A 13,487-nucleotide genomic window follows, 5' to 3' on the forward strand; every position below is an offset into this window, starting at 1 on the left:
CAAAAAAAGCTCTTATCCAGGTATTACAGATCGGCCAATGCAGTGTTAGGAGTCTTGCCCAAGGACTCTTAGAGGTGTAGCACAGACTGGTTGCCCAGGGCTCTCAAATGGGAGCCAGTGGCGTTACCACTCACTTTTGTTTCCGTGTTTCTATTCTATTCTAATGGCTCTGTCATTTCAGTTCAGGCTGTGTTACTTATTTTAAATTAAGCATAAAAATGTGTGCTGCTGTTTCAGTTTAGAAGTATGCCACCATTTAAATACAATGTACTCAATATTCCTGTATACTGTAAGCTTTAAAGCCCAGTCCCATTCTGACTTGAGTGAGAGCTCCACTCCAGCAGCTGCATCTGTCTCCTGCAGAAATGGCGGCAGCCGCCTCTAACTCTGAGGAGTCAGCATATGTTTAAGGTGCTGCACCCCAGCCCCCCTCCTCTTGCTGTTTGACTGTGTTTTCTGCGCCATTAAGTCCTGCCACAGCTCTAATGATTGAGAGAGAGATGCGCATGTCATTCCATGAGAGGACTCCATCTCTTGCTGCATTGCCTTCAGTCATTTATTTTGTTTTTTAATCTTTCTCCATCGCTTTAGTGGAAACATGAACAAAAATCATAAGTAAAATCATGCTTTTTTATGAGATTTTAGTTTGTTAAGGTATGCTTTTTAAAAAAACTGAAAATAGATTTGGATTTTGGAAATTATATAGAAGTATCTGGTCAACAGATATTATCCAATACTTTTGACCTGAGTTAGTTTGGCAATTGTAAAACAGATCCTGTCTGAGAGGAGTTGGTGTGTTCTCCCGGTGTCCTCGTGGGTTTCCTCCGGGTGATTGTCTGTGAGGAGTTGGTGTGTTCTCCCTGTGTCCACGTAGGTTTCCTCCGGGTGACTGTCTGTGAGGAGTTGGTGTGTTCTCTCTGTGTCCGCGTGGGTTTCCTCCGGGTGACTCTCTGTGAGGAGTTGGTGTGTTCTCTCTGTGTCCGCGTGGGTTTCCTCCGGGTGCTCTGGTTTCCTCCCACAGTCCAAAAACACACGTTGGTAGGTGGATTGGTGACTCAAAAGTGTCCAGAGGTGTGAGTGTGTGAGTAAATGTGTGTGTGTGTGTTTCCCTGTGAAGGACTGGCGCCCCCTCCAGGGTGTATATCCTCCTTGCGCCCAATGATTCCAGGTAGGCTCTGGACCCACTGCGACCCTGAATTGGATAAGCTGTTACAGATAATGAATGAATGAATCTTGATTTCTAACAGTCTCATAGACAACATCTAGTATTAATACCGTTAGCAATCTAGAGGAAATATTGTATGAGCAGTAGTTTTTTGCTCAGAATACGTTGTTAGCCTCTTTTCACCCTATTTTTTCAATGATCAGGACCACCACAGAGCAGGTATGATTTGGGTGGTGGATCTCATTCTCACACAATCACACTGACATTGTGGTGGTGGTGTGTTAGTGTCTGTTGCCCTGGTTCAAATGGATCAGAAACTGCTACTGGAGTTTTTAAACAGTGTCCACATACTACCCACATTTTAACACCATTGATTCATCAAGTAGATGTAAAATCAGAGACAGTCATCTGCTGCTGCACAGTTTGCGTTGGTCTTCCTCTAGTCCTCCATCAGTGGACACAGGAAGCTTTTGGCTGAGTATTTTTTTGTTGGTGGACTATTGATAGTCCTGCAGTGACTCTGCGGGGGTTAAATACTCCAGCGGCACTTATACGTATGATGTCACACCTCCACCATATCAGTGTGTCTTTGCAGAACTGAGAATAACCCACCATCCCAATAATACCTGGTCTATGGTGGTCTTCTGGAGGTCATGACCATTGAAGACCAGGGTGAGAAGGTGTTAGTAAAGTATTCAGAGTAACAGATGGATTACTTATGTAACTACAAAGTGCTCCTGTTTGGTAAGTGTAGGTAATAAAATGCACGGTGAGTGTAGAAACAAGGAGGCTAAATTAGTAAATTAGTTTTGGCTGATCAGTGTAACGCTTTCATTAAAGGTTTGTCTCTCTGAAACATGCATATCTACATGTGTGTAAGTGTACACAAGAGTGTGTGTATGTGTGTTTATCTAAGAGGAGGCATAACGCACCCTCATGGCCCTGTGCAGGTAGTATATGAGCCCCAGAAGAAAAGCCTTATCCACAATAGATCAGGCCTAAATTACCATCTTCTCTCACATCTGGGCTTTTGTTCACTTTTTGTTCTGACTGCCAGAAATGATTGAGCTTCTTTCAGCCTTTCCCCGCCCCTTTTTTGTGGACTTTTAAAAAAAGCTTCCCATTGTTAAACCACACAAAGACAGTTTAATAGTTTGGAAATATAAGATAGTCAGTAGAACAGAGGTGAAGAGGGCAAAAGTTCAGAGGAGAGAATAAGCTCTTTCTCAGCAAACAGAAAGGTAAATCCTCTCTTGTTTCAGTACTGTTTTACACTTGACGGATGTGTGCTGGATTTTACATCATTGGGCAATTCTGAGGACCTGCCAATGTTCGGCTTGAAATACTCTTAGAAAACATATTAGTACTAATTGTAGCTATGTATTTTAAGGTTTGCGTATCGAATATGAAATCCTGGAAGGGTCCATGTGGTTGTCTTGTGATTTCAGCGCTAACGTGGTACTCTAGGTCATTATTTTGGAAGGCTACATGACAGCTACATAAGTCCTTCATGACAACTGACACCTGCATAAACATCCATAAAGCCTTATTCCAACAGCTGTTAGTTTCCAAAAACACTGTTTTAGTCAGTTCCAGCCTAGAGAGCTCTGACTTGTTGGAAATGGCCTTTAAAGTTGTTTACAGATGGTGTAGATATTACACTGAATGTTTTTGATATTACACATAATGTGGTACAGACAGGTCTTTATATTATTGTGTAGTACCATATCATTTAAGAGCCTATTGAAAGCATTTTAAAGTATTTGCTAGGCTCCAACATTAATCTGTATTAAATGGTAATACAGCAATAATCAAAGGCAACGAAGCTGTGACACAGAACATGTCCACGGGCCGGCGTGTAATTTACAGTCCCTCCAAACGACCCTGTCCAGTCACCCGCAAGAGCTTTCCTTTTAATTACACCATAGATTTCCCCCTGATGAACTCCCTCAGAATTAACACAGGCACAGCTAATTCCACGCCACCCCTCCTTCCCTCACTGTGCGTTATTGCTGTTCAAAGAGCGTCTGCGCAGTTTAGCTACACAAACATTAGTATTAACGATTGGCCAGTTTGGGACGGGTGACAAACTGCAGGCAGCTTGCCCAGTCCCGAAGCCCGAAACCAATCAGAAAGTTAATGAGGAGAAAAATGACTCCTTTTTTCCCGCCAGCGCCCCTTAATTACCTCCACGCCAGAGCGGAGAGCTGAGGAGAGGGAGGAGGAGAGTGGAAAAAAAGTGGCATGGAGATGAACCCTATATTGCTTGGTGTGGGTTATGAAGGTCAGGGATGGATTTGAGTTGGTTTGTGTAACCCCCAACACCACCACCCCCTTGCGCCTCCTCCTTTGCTTGTAAATTTGATAGAACCAAGACACCATAATGTCAGTTTTATATTCACACTCAGAGGAGAATAACAGTGACCTGGCTCAGTGCACAATCTGTGATCCTTGGCTTATTGTAATTTACCGTATTATGATAGTCTCTGCTGTAAGTGTTTCTATTTAACATCATCATATATATATATATATTAATTTAATTAATTTCTGCTTATTAAATATACACTTGACATCTTAACATCACTGTCATAAAATTATTTTTCTTTTCCTTGTATTAGCACAATTTTTCTAATTTGGCATTGTTCAGTGTTTTTTATGGAATATAAAATGCATATTTATTATTTTTGGAATAAAAGGTTTTATTGCGTCCTTCTAAATTCCATTCATTCATTATCTGTAAGTGCTTATCCAGTTCAGGGTCGTGGTGGGTCCAGAGCCTACCTGGAATCATTGGGCGCAAGGCGGGAATACACTCTGGAGGGGGCGCCAGTCCTTCACAGGGCAACACACGCAGTCACACATTCACTCACACAGTTGCCAATCCACCTACCAACATGTGTTTTTGGACTGTGGGAGGAAACCGGAGCACCCGGAGGAAACCCACGCGGACACGGGGAGAACACACCAACTGCTCACAGACAGGCACCTGGAGCAGGAAACGAACCCACAACCTCCAGGTCCCTGGAGCTCTGTGACTGCGACACTACCTGCTGCGTCACCGTGCCACCCTCTTCTGAATTTCAATGCAAATTAATGTCACTAAAGCTCTTTTGAAGTCACATAGAGGCATTTCTATTGATTTCTGTTGAATACAGGGTGAACATTTCTAATTATCTTATATAAGTAAAAACAATATTTTTATCTGCTAACAATAATATCCATCTGTTTACAGTCGACTCTACTCTTATACATTATCCAGCTCTGCAGAAAACTAAGCCAAATCGACACATTGCTTACCCAGCAGTTTTTGTTCTTGGCCTGTTTGTTGTGTGTGTGCTCAGCAGACATTGGCTCCCAGCTTCAGTGCTTTAGCTCAGGAGCCTCAGTGATTCATGTGTGACTGCACTTTGACTACTTTGTTGTAACGTTGAGTGCTGACAGCATTATAATTACAAGAAGATAACAGGTTGCCTGCTTATTGACAGGTAAAAGCTGTAATGGAATTGTTTTCTCCAGCACATTTCTCACATTTCAAGTTTAAACTACAGATACAGTGGGTGTATATATCTGTCATGTACGGTGATATGATGATTTAAAGGGGGTAACTCAGCCACATTGATTTTGGAACGTTGGATAATAATATTACATTTTTCAGTACAGTATTAAGTTAGATTTTCAGATGTAAAGATGAATAGGGCTAAACTGTTGACCCGATCCTGTCTGGTTTGCAGCCTTCTCCACTGACGGAGCTCATGACTCCGGGCTGTCCTGCATGTCCATCAACCCTCTGAACATGGAGAACAAACCCGAGTGTGAGGCCAACTCTGACTCTGGAGAATTTACCGTGGATTCCATAATAGAGGGCGCTGCCAAGTAAAGCCTCTGAGAACCAGCCGCTCTAGACCTGAACCTCTGGGGTTACTTCCTTATTATTTTTTCTTCAGTGGTTAGTGTTACAAGCTAAAACAAGTTGCAGGCATCGAGTTTAAAATTTGATGCTTCTGGAAGTTCTTACTGTCATTTGTTTCTATTTGATTCCTTTGATTATGTTGTCACCGCAGTTTGAAAAGTTTGATGGAATGTTTTATAATCTTGTATAATTTTAATACTTTATTTTAAAAAAAATTATAATGCTTTATAATTTCTGTTCTTTTTTGCTTTGTTTTCTTAGTCTCAAATCACAAGACACAAGTTAAATAGTTAAAACAAAACCCTTATGAGCTGACTGTTGATAGACATTCATCTATTATTTTTTTTTTATCAGTGCAAAAGTGTGAGAAACAGCACATCAGTATTAGAGGCCAACACATTTTTATAACTGCATTCATATCTAATACTAATAGTTCGTATGAACATTTGCAACAGCTTTAATGCTTTTCCTGAAACAATAACCAGTTTGGATTAGTTTTAATCCAATTATCTTCTTTTTAACTTTTCCAGGAGGTGAATGCTTCATTACATGGGGTTAACCCAGTGACAATTTCAGCCAGGAGAGCAGTTCTGCTCATCCCTTTTCATCACATGCTGTAGATTCCTTCAGAGAGCAGGGAAGCGGGTGTGGGTTAGTATGCAGGAAGTGAGGAAGGGATACTAATGAATTATGCTTCAATCTCTCTCCAGGCTATGCATTGTTTATTTATGGCCACCACACAAAGGGCATCATTTAACTCAGGATGATTTGCATCAATGTCTACCTCCTTGAGAAAGGTTCTGGAGCTTAGGACTACTTTTGTCTGTTTTTCCTCCAGTATCTTAGAGTTGCCCTTAATAGTCTTTGCAAAACAGTTAGCCATTAACCGCTATAGTGGCTAGCTATGACTGGACAGTAGCATATTATATGCCAACTTAATAGATCTACATCATCACACTTAGAAAATGTGCACAAACGTATTCTGTACTTTCAACTTTGCAAGAGATTTCCTACGTGTGCATCATGAGATTTCCAGAGGGGACTATTGTGAAGGTATAAATAGTGTTCTTTTTGTTGTTTATTTTTACTTCTGCACTGTATTTGACCATTTTCTGTTGTTTTGTTGTACTAACTGTACCTTTATGTGTTAATAATGAAAACAATGAGTGAGTGCCTTATTGTTGTTTTACGAATTATTTTGTTTTAAAATTTGCATTAAAGTTTTTCTTATGAATAACGGCAGTTAAGTACAATTCAACACAGTTGTGTAGCTTTAACCACTGCGCTTTGTTCATGGGAGGACTGTGAGTGTTATGGAGGTTCACTCTGAATGGCATGTTACGAACGCATTGGTTATTGTTATGTCTCAATAATAAAACAGCAGAAAGCTAATTTGCAGGTCTGGGGCGTTTATGTGGCTTTGTGTTTCAGGGGAAGACAGAGCGGTTATTGATGACTGATTTTCACACCGCGTGTGTGTACAGTGCACCACATAAAACCCAAAATGAAAATTACTTGTATTTTCTTCGCCCTGCGCCTTCTGAAAACATTTGTAGGATTCCCAGCCCCATCTGCTGTAATCAATAACTTCACCGTCTTGCGTGTGTTTTTTTCTTTTTCTTTTTTATTAAACGCACTTACTCTTAATTTCATCCCCCAGTGGTTTTAGTGAGAAGAATGTGGAGTTACCTATGCGGCTTTGACATTATAAATCACGGCTGTGGAGCGGATGGCCTGGCAGTATCGATTGATCCTGATATATCACAGAAATTTACTGTCACTTCTGTTTTCAATTAAAGATACAATCAGTCAGATAATGACTTAATTGGATTTTACAGAAGATTGACTTTTATTGCACAGTGCTTTACGAGTTTAGTTAAGGAAGTCCCTTTCATCACGGGGGGTTGTCAGAGGTGGTCCGTCCCGTGTCCTTCTGTTGCTGCAAAGCGAGGCCTGTGTTCCAGCGGCGCTGGAGAAGTGTTGCTGGGTTTGTTTTCCTTGAACTGCTATTGCACCATCAATCACCGCCGCCGCATGAGAGCCAGAGCCACGATAAAGCTGCACTCGTCCTCAAGATGCTTTCAAACACACTTACTCTCTCAGAGGTGGTGGGGGGCAGGTTCCTCAGCTGCATCTCTATAGTCAGGAGTTCTGAATTAAAGAGGTGGAATGATCCACATAAAAGTGGTTGATGACCAGAAGCTCTGAAACAAGGCTCATTTTAATGCAGTTCATCTTTACATATGCGCTTTATGTTCAGCCTGGGATGTAATGGATTGGAAAAGAGCAAAATCTACAGCTCTCTGGGAATGTGTACATTGTTTGGAGACACTGTTCAAGGTTATGGAAAAATCAAGAACAAACTTGTCATAACTTTGACTGTTCCTGCTGTGTGTTATCAGGTGTGTTTTGATAGCCGAGTGTTGCCCATCTGTTAGATAGTATGGGTACATAATGATAGAAAGCACAGGTCTATAAGGGCTTACTTTAATGTATTATTTTAAAGTATTAATAATCTTAACGCTTACTTTCATTTCTGATTTGTCTCAGAGAACAGTGCTCCCAGAAGTCCATTATATGAGGTTCCTGATATATATCTTCTGTGGGTGGATTGGGATTAGGTTAAAAAGGGAAATCTGCTGAATTCATAAAATAATGTTTTATGTGACGTTGTGAGTTTTAGATAAACTTTGCTTTAGTTACAGTGGTGAATATATGTATCTTTGCACTAGACGGGTATGTGCTACGTGCTGTGGTCTTCCAGCAGGGTTCTGAATTACAAGTGAATGACTGAAGATCCATCATCCTACTTGGTTTAGGATATAAAGGTAGGATCTTAATTTTTATGTATTTATATATTCATATTTAACAATAAAGTATTGTATTATGGTGCATTTACTGCATTTTCTAAAAACAATGTGCTGTTTCTCTGTCTTATGTTTATTGCCTTTCTGTGCTTTCTATATTTCAGATTCACACAGAGATGACAAAATGGTGGATCAATGATCTCCTGTTCAGTGTAAATGTGAATACCACCAAGTTATTATTTTTCATGGTATTTCTATCATTACAGGTTAAAAATAAGAAAAATCCCAGTGGAAAAATGTGTTGCTGTTTGATGGCTTTTGAGAAACAACAAGAAGACACAAGTCACTTCTTGTCAAGGTAAAAATGATAAGGATATCTATAGCATCAAACCTGAAAAGGGTCACAGAGAAATGAGAAATGGTTGAATACCCCATGTTACGTTTAGCTTCAGAAAAACACAAGTGTTATTATCTCAGCACTGAGCCCAGTGTGAAACTTTACAGAGAACTCAAACTCTATGGGAGATGCAGAAGATTCCTGGGCTCTTTTTCTCAGGAGAAGTATCTGAATATCTAAAACCTCTCCATCTGATGTTGCTGTTTAAGAGAAACTATAGAGATATAGGGAGAATTCGTCTCCTATGGGATCGGCAATTACCGCAATCCCATCACAATAAAGATTGAGTGCACTAAGTGAGTGCAGTTGTCACTTAATTATCTTTAAAGCTAGTGCATTAAAGAATGATTCCACTGGGAGCGATAAGAGTAATAGTGACGACTGAGTGATCCTCTGGCTGTGAGACGGAGAGATGGAGGGGGCGTGGCTGGGTGTGGATGCTGCTGTCAGAAAGGCAGTAATTTGAAAGTCTAGTTGCTCAGAGAAATTAGCAAAGGTTTCAGTGAACAGATGTCCCTTCATCACTCACTCCACTGTGGAACTGCCCGCTGACGGACGGACGGCTCCCTGGATTGAGCCTGTACCTAATCCTCCTAAGAGAGCTGGACAGTCCCTGAGCTGTTCTCAGTTTTGATTTTTTTTGTATTTAATTCTTTACTTCAGTGATGTCCGTTACATTTACATGCACACATCTTTAATCTAATGATGGTTTAAATGAAGCATCTACTGTTCTGCTGAATGAAAAAATAAATGTGTTTAAAGAAAATACTGACAATGGCACGGCACTTTGATTGAAGGCACATTTTTGTTGAGTTATTTCTCTTTTCTGTTTATATTAATAATGCCTGATTTAAGAAAAGTAACCCCCCCCTCCCCAATTATATGGATACACCTTAATAAAATGGGAATGGTTGGTGATATTAACTTTCTGTTTGTGTCACATTAGTATATGGGAGGGGGGGGGACTTTTCAAGATGGGTGGTGACCATGGAGGCCATTTTGAAGTCGGCCATTTTGGATCCAGCTTTTGTTTTTCCAATGGGAAGAGGGTCATGTGACACATCAAACTCATTGGGAATTTCACAAGAAAAACAATGGTGTGCTTGGTTGTAACGTAACTTTATTCTTTCATGAGTTATTTACAAGTTTCTGACCACTTATAAAATGTGTTCAAAGTGCTGCCCATTGTGTTGGATTGTTAATGAAACACCACAGGAGAAATGCTAGCACAGGCTTCCAGTATCCGTAGTTTAATATCACCAACCATTCCAATTTTATTAATGTGTATCCATATAAATGTTTACTGAGGCTTATGTTTAATTTTCTTTTGAATATTATGCTTTGTGCTTTTTCCTGATAATGAATAATGAATGACTTTTATTTAATGTCACTTTTAATGGAAATAAATGAGGGCTTGTCTTTAAATTGAACTGAAATCTAGCTCAATTTTCCAAAACCATATATGAGACACTGATTATAACCCTATTTTCTAAGGTCTTACCTCAGCAGCCATCCTCATCTTATCCTTGTTACTGTTAATAATGTGTATTTGTGGAGTTGACTTGACCCTCTTGTGTATTTTCAGTAACTGACCGTTCTTCGCACAGTTAAGAGCAAACTGACTGGATGCATTGAGGAAATATGAAGTGAGTATGAAGTTTTTTAATAATTACAGTTGCCTGATTGCTGATATTGTTTAGAATGGTGAATGTCATACTCCACAGTGGCTCCAGTGAGAGGTTGACTGTTGATTTATCCCGGTTTATTGGTGCTTGAGTTCTGGGTATGGGACGTTTATAGACTCTGTGCTGTCCTTCACTCTATAAAACTGCACTGAGGCTCAATACTGATAAAGTACAGAGCACAGCTACTGATAGCTTTATACCCTCAATCCCTCCAGACTCCAGCAGCAATATCCATTTCATTCACATTCAAACAGGGCTCCACTTTCACACAGACACAGTTCCTTCTCTGTCATTTATGGAATGTGAATTTGGAATACTTGGGCTCTAGTAAACTTGGATCTGAAAAACACTCACTGTTCAAAGAGCTAGGAGGGCGTGGAAAGTGGGTTGAGGCGAGTTGTAAATACCCTAAAAATAAAATCAGGGTATATTTTCTTATTGTCATCTTTGTGGCAAAAGTGGTGGGGTGGTGAGGTCCAATGTGATCTCTATATGAGGCACAAAATCCCTACAGCTTGAAAGTTGTTGTGATTTAGGTTGCTGCAGTGAAAGGCCTTGGATCCTACCTGCATTAAATTGTTAAACGTGTGTTTTTGTGTTTCCTACCACATGTAACATAAACAAAATAATTATGTTTTAAACTGATGTAATTTGGCTACCTAAATCTTTTTATTGAAATTCTAATGGTGAGCCATTCATTCATTCATTATCTGTATCCACTTATCCAATTCAGGGTTGCGGTGTGTCCGGTGCCTACCTGGAATCACTGGGCGCAAGGCAGGAATACACCCTGGAGGGGGCGCCAGTCCTTCACAGGGCGACACACATTCACTCACACAGTCACACCTGTGGAAAATTTTGAGTTGCTAATCCACATACCAGCATGTGGTTATGGACCGTGGGAGAACACACCAAACTCCTCACAGACAGTCACCCGGAGAAAACCCACACAGACACAGGGAGAACACACCACACTCCTCACAGACAGTCACCCGGAGGAAACCCACGTGGACACAGGGAGAACACACCAAAGTCCTCACAGACAGTCACCTGGAGGAAACCCACACAGACACAGGGAGAACACACCACACTCCTCACAGACAGTCACCTGGAGGAAACCCACACAGACACAGGGAGAACACACCACACTCCTCACAGACAGTCACCCGGAGGAAGCCCATGCAGACACAGGGAGATCACACCACACTCCTCACAGACAGTCACCTGGAGGAAACCCACACAGACACAGGGAGAACACACCACACTCCTCACAGACAGTCACCCGGAGGAAGCCCATGCAGACACAGGGAGATCACACCACACTCCTCACAGACAGTCACCTGGAGGAAACCCACACAGACACAGGGAGAACACACCACAATCCTCACAGACAGTCACCCGGAGGAAGCCCATGCAGACACAGGGAGATCACACCACACTCCTCACAGACAGTCACCCGGAGGAAACCCATGCAGACACAGGGAGAACACACCACACTCCTCACAGACAGTCACCCGGAGGAAACCCACACAGACACAGGGAGAACACACCACACTCCTCACAGACAGTCACCTGGAGGAAACCCACTGTGATAAAGCTCACCCCTACACCATCACAAAGTGAAATGGTGGGAGGTGTTCTCTATGGGTAGAGTCGGGCGAGAGGCTTGAGATGTTATAAGGTCGACTCGAAATAACACCGAGAGGTTCGATTTTTGGTTCCCTTCCACCTTTATTTACACACCAGACTTTAAATTACTATTTACAATATATACACACGCGTGCTCCTTGTGAACAAAAAAATTAACAAAACAAAATTCTCTATTAGCAGAGACCAAAAGGATAAAGACAACTAAATCATGAGTCTTATTATGCCCTTAGGTTATGCTCCTCTCGCTACGGTCTAGCAGAGTCTCTCCTCTTTTACCCTTGTGTGGTATATATATATATATAGGTAGCCCCGCCGCTTAGAATATACCATTCCCTTAAGAGGTAAAAGTTATTGTATCTTGGATACACAAGCTTCATAAACAATAAAACTTAACAATGAACTAACAACTGTACTAAGATTCAGTTACAGCCATGGCATGTTTAACGTTCATTCATAATATCAATATTTATTAGATAATATATTTTCCCTCTTCTAGATGCTAGTTCCCCCTTCCCTCTGTGGAGAATGGATTCAACCAGGTAAGTAAAACTCAGCATCAAGAGATAGTACTCTTTTCCCTCTCGCATGACCTGTATGCAGGTGAGTAAGTACAGGTAAGTATACATAATGGTTTCTCTTGGTGATGTGTCACAGGTACTGTACATCATCACACCCACACAGACACAGGGAGAACACACCACACTCCTCACAGACTGTCACCTGGAGAAAAACCCACACAGACACAGGGAGAACACACCACACTCCTCACAGACAGTCACCTGGAGAAAAACCCACACAGACACAGAGAGAACACACCACACTCCTCACAGACAGTCACCCGGAGGAAACCCACACAGACACAGGGAGAACACACCACACTCCTCACAGACAGTCACCCGGAGGAAGCCCACACAGACACAGGGAGAACACACCACACTCCTCACAGACAGTCACCCGGAGGAAACCCACACAGACACAGAGAAAACACTCCACACTCCTCACAGATAGTCACCCAGAGGAAACCCACGCAGACACAGGGAGAACACACCAAACTCTTATATGCACTCACCATTTTTGATCTTTAGAGATTATAATTTGTGGTCTTAATTCATAAACACACCAGGGCTTCAACAGAATAATCTAATCAAATAATTGCATTGGACACTGTGGGGATGTATATTACTTTAAAATTAAATGGTTTATTGCAAAATTATGTTCCTTAACTAAAGGAATTGAAGGAGCAGTGACCAGTGGCGTCTAACTTTCTGAGAGCGTGTGTGTGTAAACAATGCCGTGGTGCTTTATTGATTGAATTTTGAGAGCATTTTAAATTGGGAGAGGTGCCAAAATATCTGCAACCCACAACAAATAAATTGTTACAGTTTAGGTCTAATATTAAATACTGGGCCAAATATTTTCTCATGCTTATTTGCAAAACTGAAACTGGGGGTGGAGCACACTTAATGATTTTATATTTTATAATAATGTGATATTTTATTTTTCCCTCACAATTTTAATCCACATCTTTGGGTACCCTTGGTGGAATTCAGCAGTGAAATATTAACACATCTGGACAACATCTCTAAACATCTGGACAACACAGAGCCTTTTATACCAATACCACGATCTCTAGAACATGTCGATAATTTTATCCCATGTATAAAATTATATTCACCCCCTCCTTTCTTTTTTCCTCGTCTCCTCTGCTTCTCTTCTCTGTATTTATTCACACAGTGCTTTACCTTCACCTTGAAATTTCCTCCACTATTTGCCAATTAAAAGCTTAACGGCCTGGAGACAGAGCTGATCTCTCTCTCTCTCTCTCTCTCTCTCTCTCTCTCGCTCACTCGCTCTCGATCCCATCATGTGCTTC

General features: G+C 41.2%; 1 protein-coding gene across 7 annotated transcripts in view; it reads left to right on the plus strand.

Moving 5' to 3' along the window:
• LOC136676354 (doublesex- and mab-3-related transcription factor 1-like) overlaps window positions 1–6,422 on the plus strand; it is a 28,822-nt gene extending 22,400 nt beyond the window's left edge. For 3 of the 7 annotated variants that reach the window (XM_066653301.1, XM_066653299.1, XM_066653300.1), the window contains one exon: window positions 4,897–6,422. In XM_066653301.1, the coding sequence (XP_066509398.1) occupies window positions 4,897–4,956 (60 nt within the window). In that variant the 3' untranslated portion in view covers window positions 4,957–6,422. Of the gene's footprint in view, window positions 1–4,397; window positions 4,651–4,896 lie in introns of all 7 variants that reach the window. The other 4 variants (XR_010796282.1, XR_010796283.1, XR_010796285.1 and 1 more) reach the window with 3 other exon arrangements.
• The last annotated feature ends 7,065 nt before the right edge of the window (window positions 6,423–13,487 follow it).

The sequence above is a fragment of the Hoplias malabaricus genome, chromosome X2 (assembly GCF_029633855.1).
Source record: "Hoplias malabaricus isolate fHopMal1 chromosome X2, fHopMal1.hap1, whole genome shotgun sequence".
Classification (NCBI taxonomy): domain Eukaryota; kingdom Metazoa; phylum Chordata; class Actinopteri; order Characiformes; family Erythrinidae; genus Hoplias; species Hoplias malabaricus.